Source organism: Caretta caretta, chromosome 24, assembly GCF_965140235.1.
Source record: "Caretta caretta isolate rCarCar2 chromosome 24, rCarCar1.hap1, whole genome shotgun sequence".
NCBI lineage: Eukaryota > Metazoa > Chordata > Testudines > Cheloniidae > Caretta > Caretta caretta.
Genome location: NC_134229.1, coordinates 9,452,208 through 9,471,849, shown reverse-complemented (window position 1 = coordinate 9,471,849; position 19,642 = coordinate 9,452,208). Strand labels below are relative to the sequence as shown.

The window sequence follows — 19,642 nt, the reverse complement described above, 5'->3', positions numbered from 1 at the left end:
GCTCCATAGCCCCCTGCCGTGCTGCCCCCTGGTGGTGCTGGCCAGGAATTGCCTGTAGTCACCTGTGCAGGGACCCAAGCCGAGTGACTCGAGCCCTGCCAGCTGCCCAGCCCCAGCTCCCTCCCCTCGCCTCCCACCCATCCCTATCACTCATCCCTGCTCCTCGCAGCCTGGGGCCGCAGCCCTTTGATGCTGAGTAAGACGCACAAGTGGGACCCATGCCGCTTGTTTACGAGGCTGGCAGTCCCAGGCCGGGCAGGGCTTAGCACGGTCCCGAACGCGCTTGCTGACTAATGCCACCTGCCCCCATCAGCCCGTGGGTGTGACGGCTGCGGGGACAGGGAGGGAGCTAGCATGCCACCTTACCATATAAGCCCATCAGTCGGCGCCCGGCTTGGGGGCCTTCCCTTCTGCCAGCCCGGGCATGGGAGGCCAGCCACATCGGTCCTCCCCACGATGGCCCCTCTGTGGAGCTTGAATCCGAACTCCTTTGCCCCAGGGGTGTCTGTTCCCAGGGATTCCCAGGTCTGGAGTCAGAGTGACAATGGCTGTGTAGGGCCATGCCCATCCCCCCATCATGGCGGGGGAAGCCCCTGTTGGGCAGCAGGGAGGGGGCCGTAAGGAGCTAGGCTGGCTGGGAAACCTGGACCTGAGGGGCACCATCAGCTCAGGGGTGATCAGGAGTGAGGCTGCAGGGCTAAGTGCCCATGGGGGACCCCCCCATCCAACATGGTGCCCCTTGATTCTCAGCCTCTCCATTGCCCCAGGAGCTGCCCTGGGCGGCAGGTGTGCGAGGGGGCTGTGGGCCTGGGGGGAGGATGAGGAAGGTGCGTGCACCGGCCGGCAGGAAGGGGCAGGGGGGAAGTGGCATCCTTGAAATGACCTTCCAGACTGGGCCGTGGACAAGCAGCGCACGGGAGCCTGGCAGGAAAAGGGAGGGGGAGTCAGATTAGCGGTACACTCGAGGCACAGCGCTCTCGGGGGTAGGGCCCCACCACCAGTGCCATAGGGTCTAGGCCCTGTTCCAGTTGGGGGTGAGCTTGGGTAAGTCACTTCCCTGCACTGCACCTCAGTTTCCCCTCCCACCCCTTGGCTAGTTACAGGGTGAGCGACTTAGGGCGGGGTCCCGAGCTCTAGGGCAGCCTCTAGGCACCACTGTCAGGAATGTGACAGTTGGAGGCTGTGGGGGAGAGAGGGGAGGGGTGCAGGGGGGTCGAGGGGCAAAGGAAGGAGACGCAGGCAGGGGAAGAATCCGGGTTAAAGGAGGGGAGAGCCAGGGATCCAGTATTAAAGATGGGGAGGCACGGGGGAGTTCCATGGTTAAAGGCGGGGAGGGGATCCAGGGGCAAAGGAGGGAGGTGCAGGTGGTGGGGGTGAATCCAGGAGCAGGGTGCCACTTTCCGGAGTGGGGAGCTGGGGGACAAGTGGGCAAATGGACTGATCTGTGGCTCGGTGAGCCTGGGCAGGGCAGGGGCTGGCCCTGCTGCAGCCTAGGGTGCAAAGGGAAAGAACTGTCCTTTCTCTGAAGCAGCTGGGACTGGCCCCTGGGAGGAGGAGGAGGCTCCCGGCCCTACAGAGTGTTGGTCCCCACTCCCCACCCCAGTGCTGGAGCCTGGGCCCTCTGTCCGCATAGTGATCTCTTTATTTACAGTGAGAACCAAAACACTCGCTTCAATTCTCTTCCTAAGAACAAGTAACCTGAGCTGGGGACTCCAAGTACTAGATGGGGCGGGAGGGGGGGCGGGGGGCCGACAGCTGAGGGCCGGCTCCAGGAAATCTACAAAAAGAACAAAAAGCTCCCCTTTGCTTTGAGCTGGAGGCAGAGCCCTGGCTGCAGGGCACCAGCCGGCCGGGGCCGATGGCTTCGAGGCACGGAGAGGCGTTAGAGACACGGGCCGGGCGCCGGGCATTATGTCTTCCTCTGCTTGCGACCTGTGGGGCAGACACAGCAAGGGGGTCGGTGGCGCAGAGCTGAGCCCAGAGGCCCCCACCCCACCCTCTATAAATCGACCAGTACCGACCTCCCTAAACCTTCTCCCCCTCCCCAGATCTAGCTCCAGCCCATCCAGGAGATAGGCAGGAAGGAAATGCCGCTGGGCGGTTTAGGACAGGAAGTGAAGAGGCTGACATCCATCAGCAATGGGCGGCCCAGTGGGATGGTCTGTGGGGGTGTTACCTCTGCCGGGGTCTTAATCCCCGTCCTGGGTGAAGTCCAGGGCCTGCTCTCCCATTCTAACCTCTCACACCCCCGCTGCAGTTTCAGCCAGCTGGGGGAGCCTTCACTTCCTGTCCTAATCAGCAGCACATGGAATGACACCGGGGGCGGGGAATTGAACCCTGAACCTCCACATCCAAATGCACAGGTCTCGGCTGCTTAAGCTAAAGAACCAGCACGATTAGCGCCATCCTCGGACCGGCTCTGTCTGGTCTAGCCGCTAGAGGGGAGCAGCAATGTACCGTCAACCAGGCGCTGCACCCCAGAGCAGAGCGCACCAGACCTCAGGTCGTCAGCAGAGCCACATCAATGCGGGTAAATCTGGGGCCAGGGCCTATTGTAAAGCCAAGGGAGCTCGGGCTCACAGAGCTGCTGCAGTGGGGCCGGGGAAATGGGCGAGCCGTCGGTCAGTCCCCTCCCCACCCTTCCCCAGCCTGCTACTTACGGAGCTCATTGTTCTTGCTGATGGCAATGGAGGCTCTGGCCCTTGGTCCCTGCTGCGTGAAGTGGTACCCGAAGCGGATGATGGAGGGGCACTTCTCCAGCATGGCGGCCATCTCCATCTCCACCGAGTCCCCCAGCCGCTGAGACTGCGGGGGCAGGAATGGCAGCCTCGGTGGGTACCAGCGCCCGGCTGAGCTTAGCCCCAGGGGTGAGGAGCTCTGCTCCCACCTTCCCCCAGGCTGCCCACCAGCCTCCCCTCCAGCCCAGCCCAACTGGCCTGCCACACACACAGACCCTCCAGGGCCCAGCCGCCCCTTGGTCTTTCTGCAGAGACTGCCAGGCGGCTGGGAGCTGGCCTGACAGCCGCCAGACTCATCGCACACCAGCTGCTGGGAGGTGACTACAAAGCAGAGCCCAGCTCAGAGACGGCCCCTAGGGCGAGAGGCCTCGTCTCCTGTTACTAACTCCCGGGAAACCGGGGATTGTTGTGGATGGACACCGGCCTCCGGGAGACCTTGTCAGTAAAGTGGAGGCTGCATTTCAGGTGCTTAGGGTCCCGCCGGCCGCCCCGGCCTCCAAGGCATGGCCCAGCCTTGGCACCTGTGCTAGCCTGGGACCCAGGCCTGGACTGGCTCCCTGATCTCTCGCAGAGGGGCCCGAGGGTGGTAGCCTGGAGCAAAAGGATCAAGCCATTGTTTCTCTCTCTCTCTCTCTCTCTGTGCAGGGAAGGCCGAGCGGTCGTCAGGCCGGGTCCCCTGCCCGTGGGGTTCAGAGCCAGGAGCAGCTATGGGCAGGGCAGCACTCGCATGGTGGCACGACGCTGGGTCAGGTCCTCAGTCCATCCTGCCAAGCTCCCTGCCTTCACAGACGGCTGCTGGAATCTAACAGGCTCTGACCCGCCCTAAGCAGGAGCAGTCGGGGTTCTCCAGGGCCTGTGGCCCAGCATGGGGCCCACCCCAGGCCAGACAGCTCTGGGCAGATGGCTGGTTGTTCCCAATTGCACCCTCCACCGGGCCCTCGCTCTGGACCCTGACAAGCGGCCCAATCATCTGGCTGTCCTGAGTAACCGGGGCCTACTGGAGTCAACCAGAGCCTTTCCATTCACTTCATGGGGCCTCTCCTTACCAGACCCACAGCCCATGGCTGCAAGGCGCTGAGCCCCTCTGCTCCATGGACCCACGGGGTTCTCAGACTGGGGGTCGGGACCCCTCAGGGTGTCGCGAGCTGTCAGCCTCCACCCCAAACCTCGCTTTGCCTTCAGCATTTACAATGGTGTTAAGTATATTAAAAAGTGGTTTTGATTTATCGGGGGGATCGCACTCAGAGGTTTGCTATGTGAAAGGGGTCACAAGTACAAAAGTTTGAGAACTACTGCCACTGAGTGCAAAGCGAACTCAGCCCCTCCCCGGATCAGGCTCTCAATTAGCAATGTGCAGCCAGCAGAGATGATCATTAATAATTAGCCTCTGTCTACAAAAGTGAACCCTCCTAACCCCCAGAAAGATAAGGGAGTGTTATTACAATACCTGTCCCTTGGCTAGGGAAGGTGGACAATGCCCCTTACGAACCCGGGTAGCATTATCCCTGTTTTACCTGGGGGAAACTGAGGCACAGAATGCCCAGCTTCCTGGTTACAGGATGACCGGATCCTTTAAGGAGAAATGGGGCCAGCCCTGCCTGTGTCATAATTAGCAGCCTCCTAGCCTGAGGGGGCAGGACTAACTGATAAACACCTGGACCTTGTAAAAAGCTGGGTGAGGGGAAACTGAGGCAGGGATGCTGCAGAGCCATCCCACGCCACAAGGGGGCACTGAGAGGCACTCTCTCTGTCACACTCCTATTAGAATCAATTGCCAAATTCCCACTGACGTCAATAGGGCCAGCATTTGAAACCCCATGTGCCCACAGAAGCTGAGCTGGGATTGATACTGAGGGGTTCCCAGCACACAGGTCTGTATCCTAGCCACCGACGATGTCCAACGTCCGTTAACCCCACCTTTCGCTTCCTGCCCACCCGTCAGATGACGCTTGGACTCGCTTGCCCTTCCAGGGCCATGCCCCCACCAAGCCGTGTGTCTCACCCCGTCCCGGTGTTCCCTAGCGGCTGGGCACGGCCGTACCTGGTTGTCCACCTTGAGCTCGGCCAGCATGGTGTTCTGCTGCACGGCCTTGATGACGGCCATCATCCCGGCACTGGTGATGAAATTGGATTCAATGTTGAGGCTCTGAAGAGTCTTGTTCTCCTTCAGCATCTCGGCCACGGCCTGTGGGAGTCCCAGACCAGAGTCAGTCGCATCGACCTTTCACAGCCTGCAAGCAGGGTTTGCTGTGGTGACATCCTCCCCACGCAGCGCCCCCGTACAGAACACAAAGCTAAAATGTCGCTGGCCCCCCACATAAGGGCCTCCAAGTTAGACACCACCCTCAAGACCTGGTCTGGATGGAAGTCAAGGCTGGTAGTTATCGGGGATGCTGTTGAGTGACATGAGACACATTCGCCCTTCCAGCTCTTGCTGGCTAAGGGACAGCACCAGTACACGCAGCTCCAGCCAAGCCAGGTTTGCGGCATGGTCCTGGAGCCCCAGGCTGAGGTTGCGGAACGGGGGTTCAGTTCTGAGCTGAAAAGTCTGCCCAGGACCTGTCAACACAGCCGCCACTGTGACCATCTGGCCTGACCAGCCTCACACAGCCCACAGAACCTCCCCGAAACAAGGCCTGGAGAGATCTGTGAGAGAAACGTCCCGTCTGCATTGAAATCCACCGAGACCCTCAGGAAATCATCCCAGTAGCTGGGCTCCCTCCGATCATCACCTGGGCTCCCTCCAGACAGTGCGTTAAGCCTCGTGACTCACATCTGTCCCAGGTGGTTCTTTGCTTGACGAGCTATGGGGCTGAGACTGAAGACCCCATTCAGCAGAGCACCAAAGCCCAAGCGTAAGTCCCTCTGACTGCGTCTACGCTGCGACGGGGAGGTGACGTATCTGAGCTAGCTGGGATCTCGCTAGAGCAAAGCCAGCGCAAGTCAAAACAGCAGGGAAGCTGCATGGGCAAGACCTGCCTGCCCAGGCCTCTGGGGATGTGCACGAGCAGCTAGCCCCTGCCACGCACCGTTATGTTACCTGAGCTCACTAGATCAACCGGCTGGGGCACGTCTGCACACGCTGCAGTCACACCTCCCAACTGCAGTACAGACGTACCCACTGAGGTCAACGGGACCTACACCAGTGCGTGAAGTTAAGCACTGCTTAAGGGCTTGGCTGAATCCAGCCAGGGCTTAAGTCTCCAGCCAGGGAAAATTCTTCCCTCGTTTCCATTGGGGAAGCTGTTTCCCTCTGGAAGAGTCAGACTCCCCGGGGATTCTGGTGCCAGCTACGGCTTGTCAAAGCTTCGGGAGGAACGGCAACCGGGGATGCTCCGAGCGGCTCCGTCTGTCGGGAGTGGGAGGACTTACCTTGGCCACAGGGTCATTGCTCCGAGTCGCCACCAGGCTCAGCTTCTTCACGTGAGTGTTGGTTTTCATGGCTTCGCAGATTTCCTTCAGCTTCGGGATGGGAATGTCCTGCAGGAGGAGAGAGTGAGAAAACAGGTTTGTCTCGCCTCACAATGGAGGGATGTACAGAGGGATGAGGTAGATGAGTGGGTCGATGGGATGAGGGATGAAGAGGATGAGATAGATGGGTGGATGGAGGGAGGGAGGGAGGGATACAGTGGGGTGGATAAGGTAAAGAGATGGATCAATGGGGTAGATGGATAAGGGGATGGAGGAATAGATGGATGGGTGGATCAAAGAGGTAGATAGATGATGAAGTAGATGGATGGATCCACGCGTGTGACGCTGTATGGAATCTGGGGTCACTTGAGGATATTAGGAATATCAATATTGTAAAATTGTAAAGAGTTATGCCAGATATGCCATGTCAGGTATCAGGAAAATGTTGGGAGTATCTGCTCTCCCTTTCGCAGCCTGCCCTGACCTTGGCATTTCCAGTGAGGGCGGCCCAGACACCCTCAGTCACAAAGGGGTACATATGGATGGAGTAGATGGATGGATCAAAGTAGTATACAGATGCAGGGAGATGGCTCGAGGAATGGATGCAAGGAAGGGCTAGACAGATGGAGGTAAATGGATATCAGGTGGATGGATCAAAGGGGTAGATAGATGGAGAGAGGTGGATATCGGGCAGGTGGATTGAAGGGGTAGATAGATGGAGGGAGGTGGATGGATCAAAGGGGTAGATAGATGGAGGGAGGTGGATATCGGGCGGGTGGATGCAAGGGGTAGATAGATGGAGGGAGGTGGATATCGGGCGGGTGGATGCAAGGGGTAGATAGATGGAGGGAGGTGGATATCGGGCGGGTGGATCCAAGGGGTAGATAGATGGAGGGAGGTGGATATCGGGTGGATGGATCCAAGGGGTAGATAGATGGAGGGAGGTGGATATCGGGCGGGTGGATTGAAGGGGTACATAAATGGGGGAGGTGGATATCGGGTGGGTGGATCCAAGGGGTAGATAGATGGAGGGAGGTGGATATCGGGCGGGTGGATGCAAGGGGTAGATAGATGGAGGGAGGTGGATATCGGGCGGGTGGATGCAAGGGGTAGATAGATGGAGGGAGGTGGATATCGGGCGGGTGGATCCAAGGGGTAGATAGATGGAGGGATGTGGATATCGGGCGGGTGGATCCAAGGGGTAGATAAATGGAGAGAGGTGGATATCGGGCGGGTGGATCCAAGGGGTAGATAGATGGAGGGAGGTGGATATCGGGCGGGTGGATTGAAGGGGTACATAAATGGGGGAGGTGGATATCGGGTGGGTGGATCCAAGGGGTAGATAGATGGAGGGAGGTGGATATCGGGCGGGTGGATGCAAGGGGTAGATAGATGGAGGGAGGTGGATATCGGGTGGGTGGATCCAAGCGGTAGATAGATGGAGGGAGGTGGATATCGGGCGGGTGGATGCAAGGGGTAGATAGATGGAGGGAGGTGGATATCGGGCGGGTGGATTGAAGGGGTACATAAATGGGGGAGGTGGATATCGGGTGGGTGGATCCAAGGGGTAGATAGATGGAGGGAGGTGGATATCTGTTCCCCGAGGGGCTGAGGTCCTGGCCCCAGTGAATCAATAGCCCCACTATGCTTGACCCCAGCAGGACCAGGATTTCACCCCAGGGCTTTTCCCAGTCAGATGTCCCCACAGCTCGGGGCTCCCACCCTCTCCCATGCCCCTTGCTGCCCTGGGAGAAGCTGACCTTGATATTGTTCAGGTTGACCTCCTCCAGGTCCTTGTCGTTGCTCTGGATTTTTTTCAGGGTCTCCTCCACGTTGGTGGGGTTCGGCGGCTCGTCTGGGACTGGTTTGTACCTATCCGGCTTTACCACACCTGGTGGGAAACATGCATGCACGACCAGGTCAGCAGGGGGAGATTTGCTGACCCGATTCTCTTACGCTCCACCCAGCCTTGGAGCCAGGGGAACGCCGCTGAGCCGCTGAAGGTGCTCCACTGTGGCTACTCCTGATTTATGCCAGGGTACATGCTGGGAGAATTTGGCCCCCTCTGTTTCCTGACATCTCCTGCACTGCGTTACTCATAACGATCCAAACAGAGAGGAATTGATAAACCCCATTTCATACTCATCCCGGATCTGCTGGTTTCACATCCCGCGTTTCCTGAGAGCAGGTTCACAGTCCCGCAGGGGGAACAATCCAGACCTAGGGACCCAGGCCTTGTGCTCTGCGACTGACTGAGCAACCCCACCGGAGTCAGCTGGCGCGTGGGATGAGCGCAAACCCCGCCCTGCCGCCCCGCGGGCCAGTGGAGCTCACTCACTATTGATGCCTTCAGTGCTGGTGATGTTGCCGCTGCAAATGGCTTCGTAGTACTGCTTGTTGCTCATCAGGGTGTACATCCCCAGAATGGCTGTTGGGGAGGGAACAGCAAACAGGCCGCTGGGTTGAATAACAAAGGCCGAGAGCCTAACCTGCAGAGGTAGGGGATGGGGCTCACCCTGCACCCTCCTGGCCAATTTCACTAAACTGCACTAAGTGACAGTCGGGATGTTGCTGTTTGCTGTTAAACAGCTACCACCTTGCACCCCAGAGGTGGCTGCATCTCAGCACAGAGGAAGGGATCCCTGTACAAGCAGCTTCCACATTCCCTGCCAGAAGCTGCTGTGTCTCACCACTGAGAGAGTGCTCCCTGTCTAAAATCTTCCACCCCAGAGATGGCAGTATGCACATAGTGGGTGACAATGCCTTTTATAAATAGCTGCCGTGTTCCACCCCAGAGGTGGCTGCATGTTAGTGGGTGGGCAAGCAATTCCTATACATACAAGGCTCACAAAGTGCCCCATGACCTGGAGGTTGATGGCACTTCTCTATTACTGTGGCAGGCCACAGGGCAGCCCTGCGGCCACGCTCACAACCCGACCGCGGCTGGCTGCGGGAGGCCATAGGAAAAGCCCCTAAATGTAATCTCTCACCACATGCCCCATGTATTTTTATTGGCCTAGCATCTCCCCGGCGGGTGTAAGCGGATAGCCCTAGAGCCTGCCTTTCTCATTTTAGCCACCCGCTGGCTCCCGGCCAGCTCGCTCGCTGCTGAGCTCTGGGAATCGGAGCTCATCATGGCTTGTATGGGCAGGAGTAGTAACATCCCTGAGGCGGCATGGGGGCAGGGCACCAAAGCTGGGTCCCGGAGCTCAAGCAGGTCAAGCTTTGTGCTGCTGAACTAGGGATGGGGTGAGCCTAGGTCTCGCTTTACCGCCTTGTCCCTCTACGCCCTCCCACCCCCACCCGGGGAGCTAAGAGGTCTGCTATGTATCTGGGCCAGGCAACGAGCCAGCCTGAATGTACTAGCCCCTGAAGCAAGGCGAGGGCACAAACGCTCATGAGTATATGCACACGCCAGGCCATGCGTGCTCATGTGCTCACGCCTACGTGGATTCACATAGGTGCATGTGTTCGCACAGGTGCATACAACCACGCAGACCCACAGGTATACGTCCGCACATGGACTCACATAGGGGCATCCAAACACAGGCGTGGGTAAACACAGGGGCCCATATACATACACACACACGGTCGCATGTATACGCTCACACACGTGCCTTCACACAGGGACGTGCATACAACACGCACAAACCCGCCTCTGCCCGCACGCCCACGGCAGCCTCTCACACGCGTGGTTCGTCCAGAGACGCCAAGCTCCCCGGGCATGCTCAGTCTGCACAAGACTCCACAGCTCCCCCGTCTGGCCAGGCGTTTTCACACACAGCAGACCCCCAAACCTCAACACATTCCCCTGCCATTAGCCCCACTGCAGTTTGCAAGACACACTCGTTAATTACAGGAGCTCTGAGAGGTCAAATCCAGCCCTGGCATAGGTGGCAAAATGCCGTCGATTTCAATGGTGCCTGTGCCCACAGGCCTGTCTTTTCCTCCCCCGACCTATCCCACACCCTGCGTCCCCTCAGGGATGTTTTAGGGCAGCTGTCCCCAGAGCCCCCTAGCTTTAAAGCCCAAGGTTGTTCCTGGTACCCACCCTGGCTCCCCATGATGATGCCCACGCCCCCTGTGGGGTAAGTGGGACCTGGTCCCTGCTCTCAGCATCTCCCACCCCCTAGAGCGGTCACACATGGCAGATGATGAGCCTGCTACAGCCCTAGCCAACAGCCTCACCTTTCAGTTCCTGCAGCAGAGCTGGTGCTTCATGCTCCAGAGGTCTCTGGGAGTGGGGATTGAACCTATGACCCAACCTGGGGGGCTCAGCATCTCACTAGCTCCATCTGAATCCCTGCCAGTGCCAGGACCCGGCCAACCTTCACTCAGCCCCCAGTCACAACACACCCACCCCGGAAATGGCAGCCACAGCGACGTCAAGCCAGAGCCTGGGCCCCGGGCATTCACCACTAGCACGCAGGTAGGGCACTGCTGCCTTCCACGCTGCTGTGGCCCCAAAGCAGACTGGGTTTGCTGCCTCCAAGGGCCCAAGGCCCTTCACCTGCAATGTCGCACATCTCTGCCTCAGTGGCGTTGGCCAGGGCTTCCTCCAGCTCAGGTTCCAGAGTGATCTGCTCCTCCTTGGGGATCTCCCGCTGGGGGTTCTTTGGGATAAAGGGTTTTCCTGCAGAGAGACAGACTGGGGTTAGCGTCTGGGCTGAAGAGCAGCAAAGCTTAGAACTGTAACATAGCAGCATATGTGCTCCACTGTGCTCTGCTGCATGGAATCAGGTGTGTGTCATAGGACCTATACTGCCAGCAGACAGTGGAGATTCTCAAGCAGCTCACGTGGCGAGAGCCTGGACTTTTAGAGTAGGAAGATGTGGTTTCTATTCCCCCGGCCGTCACGAGGTTATAAGTAGCAGCCTGTTGATGCCAGGTAGCCATCGACTGGTGACAACATCTTCGATTCCCTCAGTGCCTTCTGCCCTGGAATCCCTACTTCCCCCAGCGACAGAGGGAATTGCCGTCCCAGATCTGCACAAATGCAGCCACCTCTGGGGCAGAGTGTTGTAGCTATTTAGCAGCCACACAAGGTCAGGACAGGAAGCAAAGGAGACTCCAACTGAAAGGCCGGGGCAGCGCTGAGTGACAGAATGTAAGAGTGCGGCCGACCCCTTTGACAGCCTCGCAGGGAGTTCTGGCCTCAGCTCTGTAAAATTCCTGTGGCTCATTCACTCCAGCCCCTTCACGGCGGGGAGCACGTGCCAGCCCCCAGGGCTAGAGGTTATCAGGGTGTGGATTGCAGAGCCCCAGCCCCACTACACACACACACCCCGCAAGGTGCGGGCCCCTGCCCCGAGGAGCTGACAGTGTAAGTCGAGAGACAACAGGTGCAGACCAACAGACAGGGGAGCACTGAGGGACAGATGGACCTGATCGGTGCAGAGATGGAGAGAATGTAGCACCCGGGATTGAACCTGGGATGGGTTCTGGCAGTGGCGTGAGATCCCGCATCAGTTAGATCAGGGACGGCCCAATACTCTGCTCTCGATGCTGTCTTCCCGTGGAATAGCCTCGGGCCTCACCCACAAAGAGCTCAGTGGCCCAGCACCTCTAGAAGACCCTAAATCTGAGGACCTGTGTCCAGGTCCAGGGGAACTTTCTACCAACTGTGCAACAGGTAGGGCTTCCTCGGCGGGCTGGTCCCAGACTGGGGCACGAACTCCCCCAGGACTGGACCGTCCCAGCCTTCCCCCTGCTCCTCTGTCTGCTTCTCCACCCGGCCCTCCTCCAACACCAACACCCCCCCAACCCGCACAATCCTCCCTGGGCGAGAGAACAAGCCACACATGGCAGGAGTCAGTCACGTGGCTTCATGCATGCCTGGAGGGTGCCCGCAGGCCACGGTCACAGGGTGGGACAGGAAACTGCATAAACTAGGAGGTCCTGCGCTGGGCAGGGGCCGAAGGAAGGCTGGGGGAGATGGAGCAGAGGAGAGTGACCTTTTCGGATGTGACCAACCAGCCTGGAAGCGCCTCGGGGCTCTTAGCTTCAGGGGAAAGCCGCTGTCAGACACCCGATTTTCAGGATGCTGCAGCAGCAACTGCTCTGGGCACCTCCTGCCCAGCTGGGGCACCGGGGGCAGCGTCACCCTGGCCTGGGTGTCATTTCACCGGCGCATCGCGTCGGGCCCATCTCCCGGAGCATGACATTCTGATGCCGCACGTCCCTCCCGGGCAGCACAGAGCCCACCACAAGAGACGTTGTGTAGCTGGCCTGGCTCCATGGACTCACAGCCTAGCAGTGCCTGCTTGTGATCATGCTCCGGAGGGGAGGTGGGGAGTTAATGGGCCATCGGGTGGCCAGGGGCTATGGACAGGACATGTGGAGCCCATGCACTGGGCCCGATCCCAGTCACTCTGCTCCTGCGCTGGGAGCAGGATTGGGGTGCGGGCTGGCTAAGTCGCCTTTGCTCTCCCTGGATTCTGGGTTGGTGCAGGGCCCTGCCTGGCACCCAGGGGAAGTTGGGGCAGCCTCGGGGTCCCAGTGGGCCCTGGGGAGAAAAGAATAGGCACAGCGCAGTGCACCACGGCCACAGACCCGCCCCACCCTGTACGGACCCTGGGGAGCCAAGAATAGCCACAGCACAGGGTGCGGCAGCCACACCCCCGCTCCACCCCCTGCAGCGGGGGTGGGAGCAGGGTGGGGACGGGACCCTCATGCCAGCTGCCCACTGGATGGGGAGGCCCCTGCACAGGGAGGATTTTATGGGGAACCGTTTCCAACCACACCCAGGCCAGAGCAGCACCAGGCCTGCTGTCTCCACCTGCGTAATGGGGGTTCCACTGTCAGCAGCTCCTGTCCGGCCAGCTGAGTGAGGCGGGAGGATCCCCGCCCCTGCGGGCTGCCGTCGGAGAGCCCTGCTTCTCAGCCACCCCCCAGCTCAGCCTGGCGCTCCCGGTGAGTCCAGCGCCCTAGCAGCCAGAGGCAGATTTAGAGCTCAGCGGTGCTCAGGAGCCAGGCAGGTGACCCGGCATCTCCCAAGGACTCTGTCTGTGCCCCAGGGCCCCGCCTTGATGTTCGAGGGCCCCGCGCTCCCAGGGCCCCGGGTGGATCTTTTAGCGCCACGATCTCCGTGGGGTCGGGAGGATGTTTGTTATAATTTGTCCAGTGTGGCAGAAGACGTCCCCTGATTGGCAGCCCCGGGCATTCACAGGATGGGCAGAGCCTGGGCTCAGCGTTCTCCTATGCTAACCCCGCCTGGGGACCCCTCTGGGGCCAGAAAGCAGCTCAGCCTCCATGGCCCATTCCCTCCTGGGCCTCTCTGGTGAGTCTCCCCGGTGAGTTGGGGTCACCAGGTTGACTCCAGGCCCCACGGATGGGGCAAGTGAGTCACTTCTGGCCCCAGCCACCCTTTCAGCCGAAATGGAAGCCACAGGAGGCTGTTGGCCTGGGGCCATGGTGACGCCAGGGAATGGACCCTGAAGTGCACAGCACTGTGGCCAGCAGCTCAGGGGGAGGAGCCTCACAGGAGGGGTCCCCAATCAGAGAATTGGCCCTTTAGGGTGGCATCCAGAGCTGAGACTGGGGCCCTGCTGCGCTGGGCACTGCATAGACCCAGAGTGGGAGGCGCTCCCTGCCCTGAAGAGCTCAGTCTCAATAGATCAGACAGACTTGGGAGACCGGAGAAACTGAGTCACCAAGAAGGGAAGGGACTTGCCCAAGATCCCCCCGTAGGCCAGTGGGAATAGAACCCAGGTATCCTGAGGCCCAACCTGGTGCCATGCCCACTAGACCTTGCTGCCTCCCCAAAACTTCAGCAGCTCTGCCCTCGCCCTGCCCCAAGGAGCTGGCCCCTGCCGGCTGCCCAGGGTTATGGGGAGTGGCCAGGACAAGGGGTGGGCTCCAGGGCCAGGAGCTGCTGTGTCTGGGCTGATGGGGCCCCAGCTTGGAGCGGACAGGGCAGCCGAGCCACTCACCAAGATACTTTGGAGCAGCCTCAGCTCCTGGGCTGAGCTACGTATAATCCCTTCCGTCCCAGCCCTGCAGCCCAGCACCTGGGCAGACGCTCGGCCAGCAGCACCCAGGGACAGCCCTGCCCACCCCACAAAGGCCAAGGCGGGGCCCCCCATAGGGCCATTCTCGCTGGCCTGGTCCACCTGACCCAGCACTGCTTGGCCACCCAGAGACACAGGCAGGGGTGTGCCCCCAGGGGTGTGCGGCCCCTCCTCTGGTGTGGGACACCTGCCCCCCCGGCACTGTCCCTGCATGGGGGCTTGATACCCTCTAGCACCGCCCCCATGGGGAATGAACCCCCACAGCTGCCAAGGGCACATACCCACCCACCAGCCTAACCCTGCCCTGGTGGGTGGGGGGCACGTACCCTTTGGCCTAGCTCTGCCCCGGGGGTGGGGGACACGTATCCTCTGGCACAGGCCCCATGGCATGGCCAGGGACCTCCTAGCAGATTGGGCCATGAGCCACTCTCCCACAATCAGGGGGGTGATCAGGCGATTGCCAGAGTCTGTGCCATTTGTGCCAATGCCAGGTCAGGCTGAGCCAAGCCCCCGAGCACCCCCCCCACACACACACTGCCCTGGTACCTCTCTTCTCGCCAGTGAATGGCACCAGGTCCTCACGCTCCTTCGCCTCCAGCGCCTGCTTCTCCAGGTGATGCATGAGGGCGTCCCGGTCCAGTGGCCCCGTCGGGCTCTTCTTGGTCTGGTCTCGCTGGCGCAGCCCGGCTGGGAGCATCATGTTCTGGAAGAGGGAGGCGGGAAGGGGTCACTGGCGGGACAAGCCCCCCCATAGAGATCACAGCCCCCTTGCCCCTGAGGAGGGGCACAAAACCCTTTGCAAATGGCAATGAATGAAGCCTGGCGCCAATGCCCCATGTTACAGTGGGGAAACTGAGGCACACAGCAGGGGAGTGGTTTACTCAGGGAGTTAGTACCAGAGCTGGGAATAGAACCCAGCCCCCTGCTCTAACCACTGAACTGAACTGAACTGCACTCTCCCCCACCCCCACTGGTCTGAGTATCAAAGAGTATTATGACCGTCATGGCTGCACCACAAAGGCCCAGGGAAAGCCAGGGTCAGGGGTGGGGTGGGGATTGGAGTGAGGCTTCGAAGCCTGGAGGTCAGCAACTCCCCCCAAGCCGCAGCATCACCCCCTTCCCCTGCCAGCCCTGTGAGTGGCCTCACCTCGGGATCCATATCCTGCAGCTCTAGGTCCAGCTGGTCCAGCTCCTCGGGGGAAAGTTCCCTCAGAAGCTTCTCCTCATCAATGTCCCGGTACTTCTCCAGCTCCATCCGGTAGGACGTCATGGTTCAGCAGCGTCGGAGGCAAACCCCCTCAGCAACCGAGCAGAGACTTAGCCTGGGTGGGGACACAAACAGATGTGGGCTCTCCCTACAGCGGGGCATTCATGAGGTTCACCCATGGGACTCCCTGCTGCCACACAAGACCTCTGGGTCACTGCAGAGGGACAGGACTGATGTTGACCTTTGTAACTCCCTGCTACAAGATATCAGTGAGATTAGCCAGTGGGACTCCCTGATGTGGGATATTAGCAAGGTTAGCTCATGGAACTCCCTGCTACTGGCTCTTAGCGAGGTTAGTTTGTGTATTTCCCTGCCACTCGATATTAGAGAGATTAGCCCATTGGACTCCCTGCCACTGAATATTAGTGAGACTAGACAGTGCAACTCTCTGTCATTGGCTATTAATCAGGTTAGGCCGCAGAACTGCCTGCCACTGGGTATTAGTGAGATTATTCCATGGAACTCCCGGCCACTGTATAGTCAACCTGTGGGACTCCCTGCCACTAGATATTAGTGAGGTTAGCCTGTGGAACTCACTGCCAGTGGATATTATTGAATTTCCTGGCATCCCTGCTGTCTGAAGACACTGTAGGGTCCAGAGTAGCAGCGGGCAGGAATCCAGCAGCCAGGCCCAGCCAACCTCCCGCCCCTCCCAAGGGGATGGTGCATTAACTGCCCTCGTCTCCCACCCCATCCCCAAAGCTTCAGCACAAGGGCCCATGGCACAAATGGTTAAATCAGCCCCTATTCCTCCCCCGACCCTCCATGGAGCTGCCCCTCCCTGTCTCCAAACAGTGCAGTAGCTCAATGTCCTTATCAGAGACCCCACAGCCCCACCCAGGGCTCGTCCCAGCCCCACAGCCATCGGCACTGGCCGATAAGGGAGCAAGTCTGACGCAGACGCGCTGAGCAGGGTGGGAGGATGCAGAGGGTGCCCCTGGAGGGGACCAGAGTGTCCATTGGGGGCCACAGGTCCATGCTGGAAGGGGAACGCAGCCAAGAGCGGGACAGGGATGGTGGTGGGGCTGGGCTAAGGGTGGCAGGGGGAGGGCAGCTGCACTGAGATAAAGATGGAGCTGGGAGGGAATGGACGCCCTGGGGACGGACGGGTGTCATGCTGGGGGTGGAGGAGGCTCCAGGCATGAGGAGGGTAGGCCAGGGATTGAAGGGGGTTGCTGGGCACAGAAGGGGCGCTGGGGGCTAAACCTAAAGGGCAGATGAAGGAGTGACACAGCCAGCACCATCCGCCCTTCAACTGATCAAAACTGCTGAGACAGCTGCTCCAGGAATCTGCCAACCTGGCTTGACACGGGTCAGCCTGGCGCCCAGTGCCATGTCCCTGATGCTTGTTCGGAGAGCGGTGGCAGCTGGCAGCTGTAGAACAGGTGGGACGGCCGCCCCGTCCCATCCCTGCTGGAGCGGGGTCTGAAACAGGGCAGAGAAACGGGCCTTAAATAGTCACTGAGCAAAGTGCTACACGGTGCGGTGGGTTTTCCGGAGCTGTCTTGGGGCTCCCACAGGGCTGACCAATCGGAGAGGGGTCAGAGAAGAGCTGCGAGGAGGATTAAAGGATTCAAAAACCTGCTTTACAGCAAGAGACTCCAGGAGCTCAGTCCATTTAGCTTAACCAAGAGAAGACTAAGGTGGGACTTGATCCCACTCTGGGAATACCTACATGGGGAACAAGTATTGAATAATAGACTCTTTACAGGAGCAGAGAAAAGCCAAACACGATCCAATGGCTGGAAATTGAAGCTAGACACATTCGGACTGGAAATAAGGTGCATGTTTTAACCTGGAGAGTAATTAGCCGCTGGAACAATTTCCCAAGGGTCATGGTGGATTCTCCGTCACTGACCATGCTTCAAACAAGACTGGATGTTTTTCTAACAGCTCTGCGCTAGGAATTCCTTTGGGGCAGGTCTCTGGCCTGTGTTACAGAGGTGGTCTCACTAGATGATCCCCATGATCCCTTCTGGCCTTGGCATCTATGAATCTATGAACTCCGAGGGTAGACAGCCCCATGGTTTCCTCCATCAGTACAATGAGAGGTGCTTTGAGATGCTCAGCTAGGAAGCATCTTCAAGAATGGGCCTGAGTCGCATTCACCCTCAGGCATCGGCGCCGACTCCCTGAGTGCTCTGGGGCTGGAGCACCCATGGGGAAAAAATAGTCGGTGTTCAGCACCCACCGGCAGCCCCACGGATCAGCTCCTCCCCTTCCCACCCGCCAGCGGCCCGCCAATCAGCTCCTCCCCCTCCCTCCCAGTGCCTGCCACCCACCGTGATCAGCTGTTCAGCAGTGTTCAGGAGGTGCGGGGGGGGGCGTTGGGGGAAGGGCTGGGACGGGAAGGGGTGGGGGATTTGGGGAAGGGGTGTGGAGTGAGGGCAGGGCCCGGGGCAGAGCGGGGGTCGAGCACCCTCTGGGAACTGGGGAAGTCGACACCTCTGTCCTCAGGCCCTTGTACCCAGCTCTGGCAGTGTTAAGGGGAGCGTCTACAGACTGTTCACCCGCTCAAGCCCTGCACCCTGCCGTCTGTTGCTTGTAAGCTCATTGGTGCAGGGCCCAGCCCCCACGGTGATGGGCACTCTGGGAGTCATGAGCTAACTACATAAGCAGACAGGGCTGGCCAGGGCACAGGGATAACATTGCCACAGAGCCACCAGGAGGGATTCTGATCTCACACCAGTCTTCAGTGCAGTTACTCTCCATTTACCAGCATATGGGCGATCAGAATCAAGCCCACTGCCGCTAAGGCCTGACGGAGTCGCTCTGATCGGTTAGTCTAACCTCCTGTCTAACACAGGCCAGAGACAGCCACCCAGGGGACCTGCCACAGAGGGAATTATTTATATTATTACCCATTAGCATGTTAAAGCGGCAGCCAGACACCAGCTCCGGTCAAAAAAGCCTTTCTAACAGCCCCTGCGGCCACGTGCTCTCTGCTGGGCCCGACTCTGCCTGACCTTGCTCTGCTGAGATCACAGCGGCCAGGTGCTCACATGTAGCTGCAGCCTTACCGGGGCGAAGCTGGCTTCTGACTACAAAGCAAGGGCACAATGTCCTGGAGGGCTCTGGGAATCTGGCAATAGCCCTTTGGCCTTTCCCCAGGGCAAAACCTGACGGTCCTCTTGTTTTATTCCAAGCAACTCGGTCTGCAGTTGTGCCACCTGGTGCTGGGATCAAACTAGGTTTCAGAGGCGAGTAGGGGCAGGCTGGGTGGGTAAGCTGGATAGGAGACCTCCGAGCGCCCACCCAGATCTGCCGGAAGCAGTGCTGGAGGATTCGCTAGGTGGCGCGCTCATATTGGGTCAGCACGGGGCACTAGGGAGGGCTGTGTGGCAGGTGTAACACACACGAGCCCCCATCACTAAAGATCCCCTAGTGCTTCAGCGGATGTTAGCCCCAGAGTCCCAGCCTGGGAATTGCGATGTTGCCTACCTAATATTCCTCCTGCAGTTACGGTACGCGGGCCCTGGCCTAGACGATTATATCAGCTGCTGCAGCCCTCCCCAGAGGTGGCCACATTTCAGCGCTAGTCAAACCGACCCGTATGAGTCTGTACCATTTATACAGTACTCTGGGCTGCGTAGGAGGATCCACATCGTAGCCCTGTCATGCTTTTTATATTCTTTTGGTGGGGGAAAAGCAGGCCTAGTAGCCGAAAGCATGAGGATCGTGCACGGAGCCATAATAGGAGACAAAGCTGTTTACCCGGAGGGTCAAGTACAAGCAGTGGATATCCCAAGCAGAGAAGGTCTCTCAGCGCACCAGGGAAGGGTGCCTTCACCTACCTGCAAGAGGAACACGTGCCCTACAGCCCACAGAAAAGCAGGCACTGATCCCACATGGGCAGCCTGTCCCCTTCAATGCAAGCCTGAGGTGAGAATCCACAGCCCAATGAGCAATGGCCGAAAAGGGCAAGCCAGCCCCGCGCCCCTTTGGCAAGCCGCTTAGAATATTAGCTTTGTGATTAGACCAGCCTCGCGCCCCAAGGAGAAACCTACCGCCCGGGAGCAAGGCTTCCAGCTTACCTTCCCCTGGCAGTCCAGGACGCTGCCTTTCCAGGCTGGGTGAAAGTAGCCGCAGCGCAGTGCTGAGGCAAGGGATACCGCCAGCGAAGTGTGTGAGATCAGCATATTATTATTTTAGCTCCAGCTGGGCAAAGGGGAGGGTGGGAGGGCGAGATCACATAGACAGGCTGGTTATCAATCACT

The 19,642-nt window shown here is 59.2% G+C and overlaps 1 protein-coding gene across 1 annotated transcript; it reads right to left on the bottom strand.

Moving 5' to 3' along the window:
* Positions 1-1,624: 1,624 nt before the first annotated feature.
* On the bottom strand, positions 1,625-19,612 carry TMOD4 (tropomodulin 4). The gene is made up of 10 exons (XM_048828941.2): positions 19,460-19,612; positions 15,306-15,480; positions 14,705-14,861; positions 10,660-10,782; positions 8,488-8,577; positions 7,910-8,040; positions 6,111-6,218; positions 4,780-4,923; positions 2,661-2,805; positions 1,625-1,932 (listed from the first exon to the last, which is right to left on the bottom strand). Exons 2-10 carry the CDS (start codon positions 15,426-15,428, stop codon positions 1,910-1,912), a joined length of 1,044 nt encoding a protein of 347 aa, XP_048684898.1. The 5' UTR covers positions 15,429-15,480; positions 19,460-19,612; the 3' UTR covers positions 1,625-1,909.
* Positions 19,613-19,642: the final 30 nt, after the last annotated feature.

Excerpts from the sequence above, each read along its gene's own strand:
- TMOD4 (XM_048828941.2), bottom strand. The coding sequence starts at position 15,428 with ATGACGTCCTACCGGATGGAGCTGGAGAAGTACCGGGACATTGATGAG. Across the intron at positions 14,862-15,305 it reads TGCAGGATATGGATCCCGAG|AACATGATGCTCCCAGCCGG; the intron begins GTGAGGCCACTC and ends TCCCTCTTCCAG. Across the intron at positions 6,219-7,909 it reads TCAACCTGAACAATATCAAG|GACATTCCCATCCCGAAGCT; the intron begins GTCAGCTTCTCC and ends CTCCTCCTGCAG.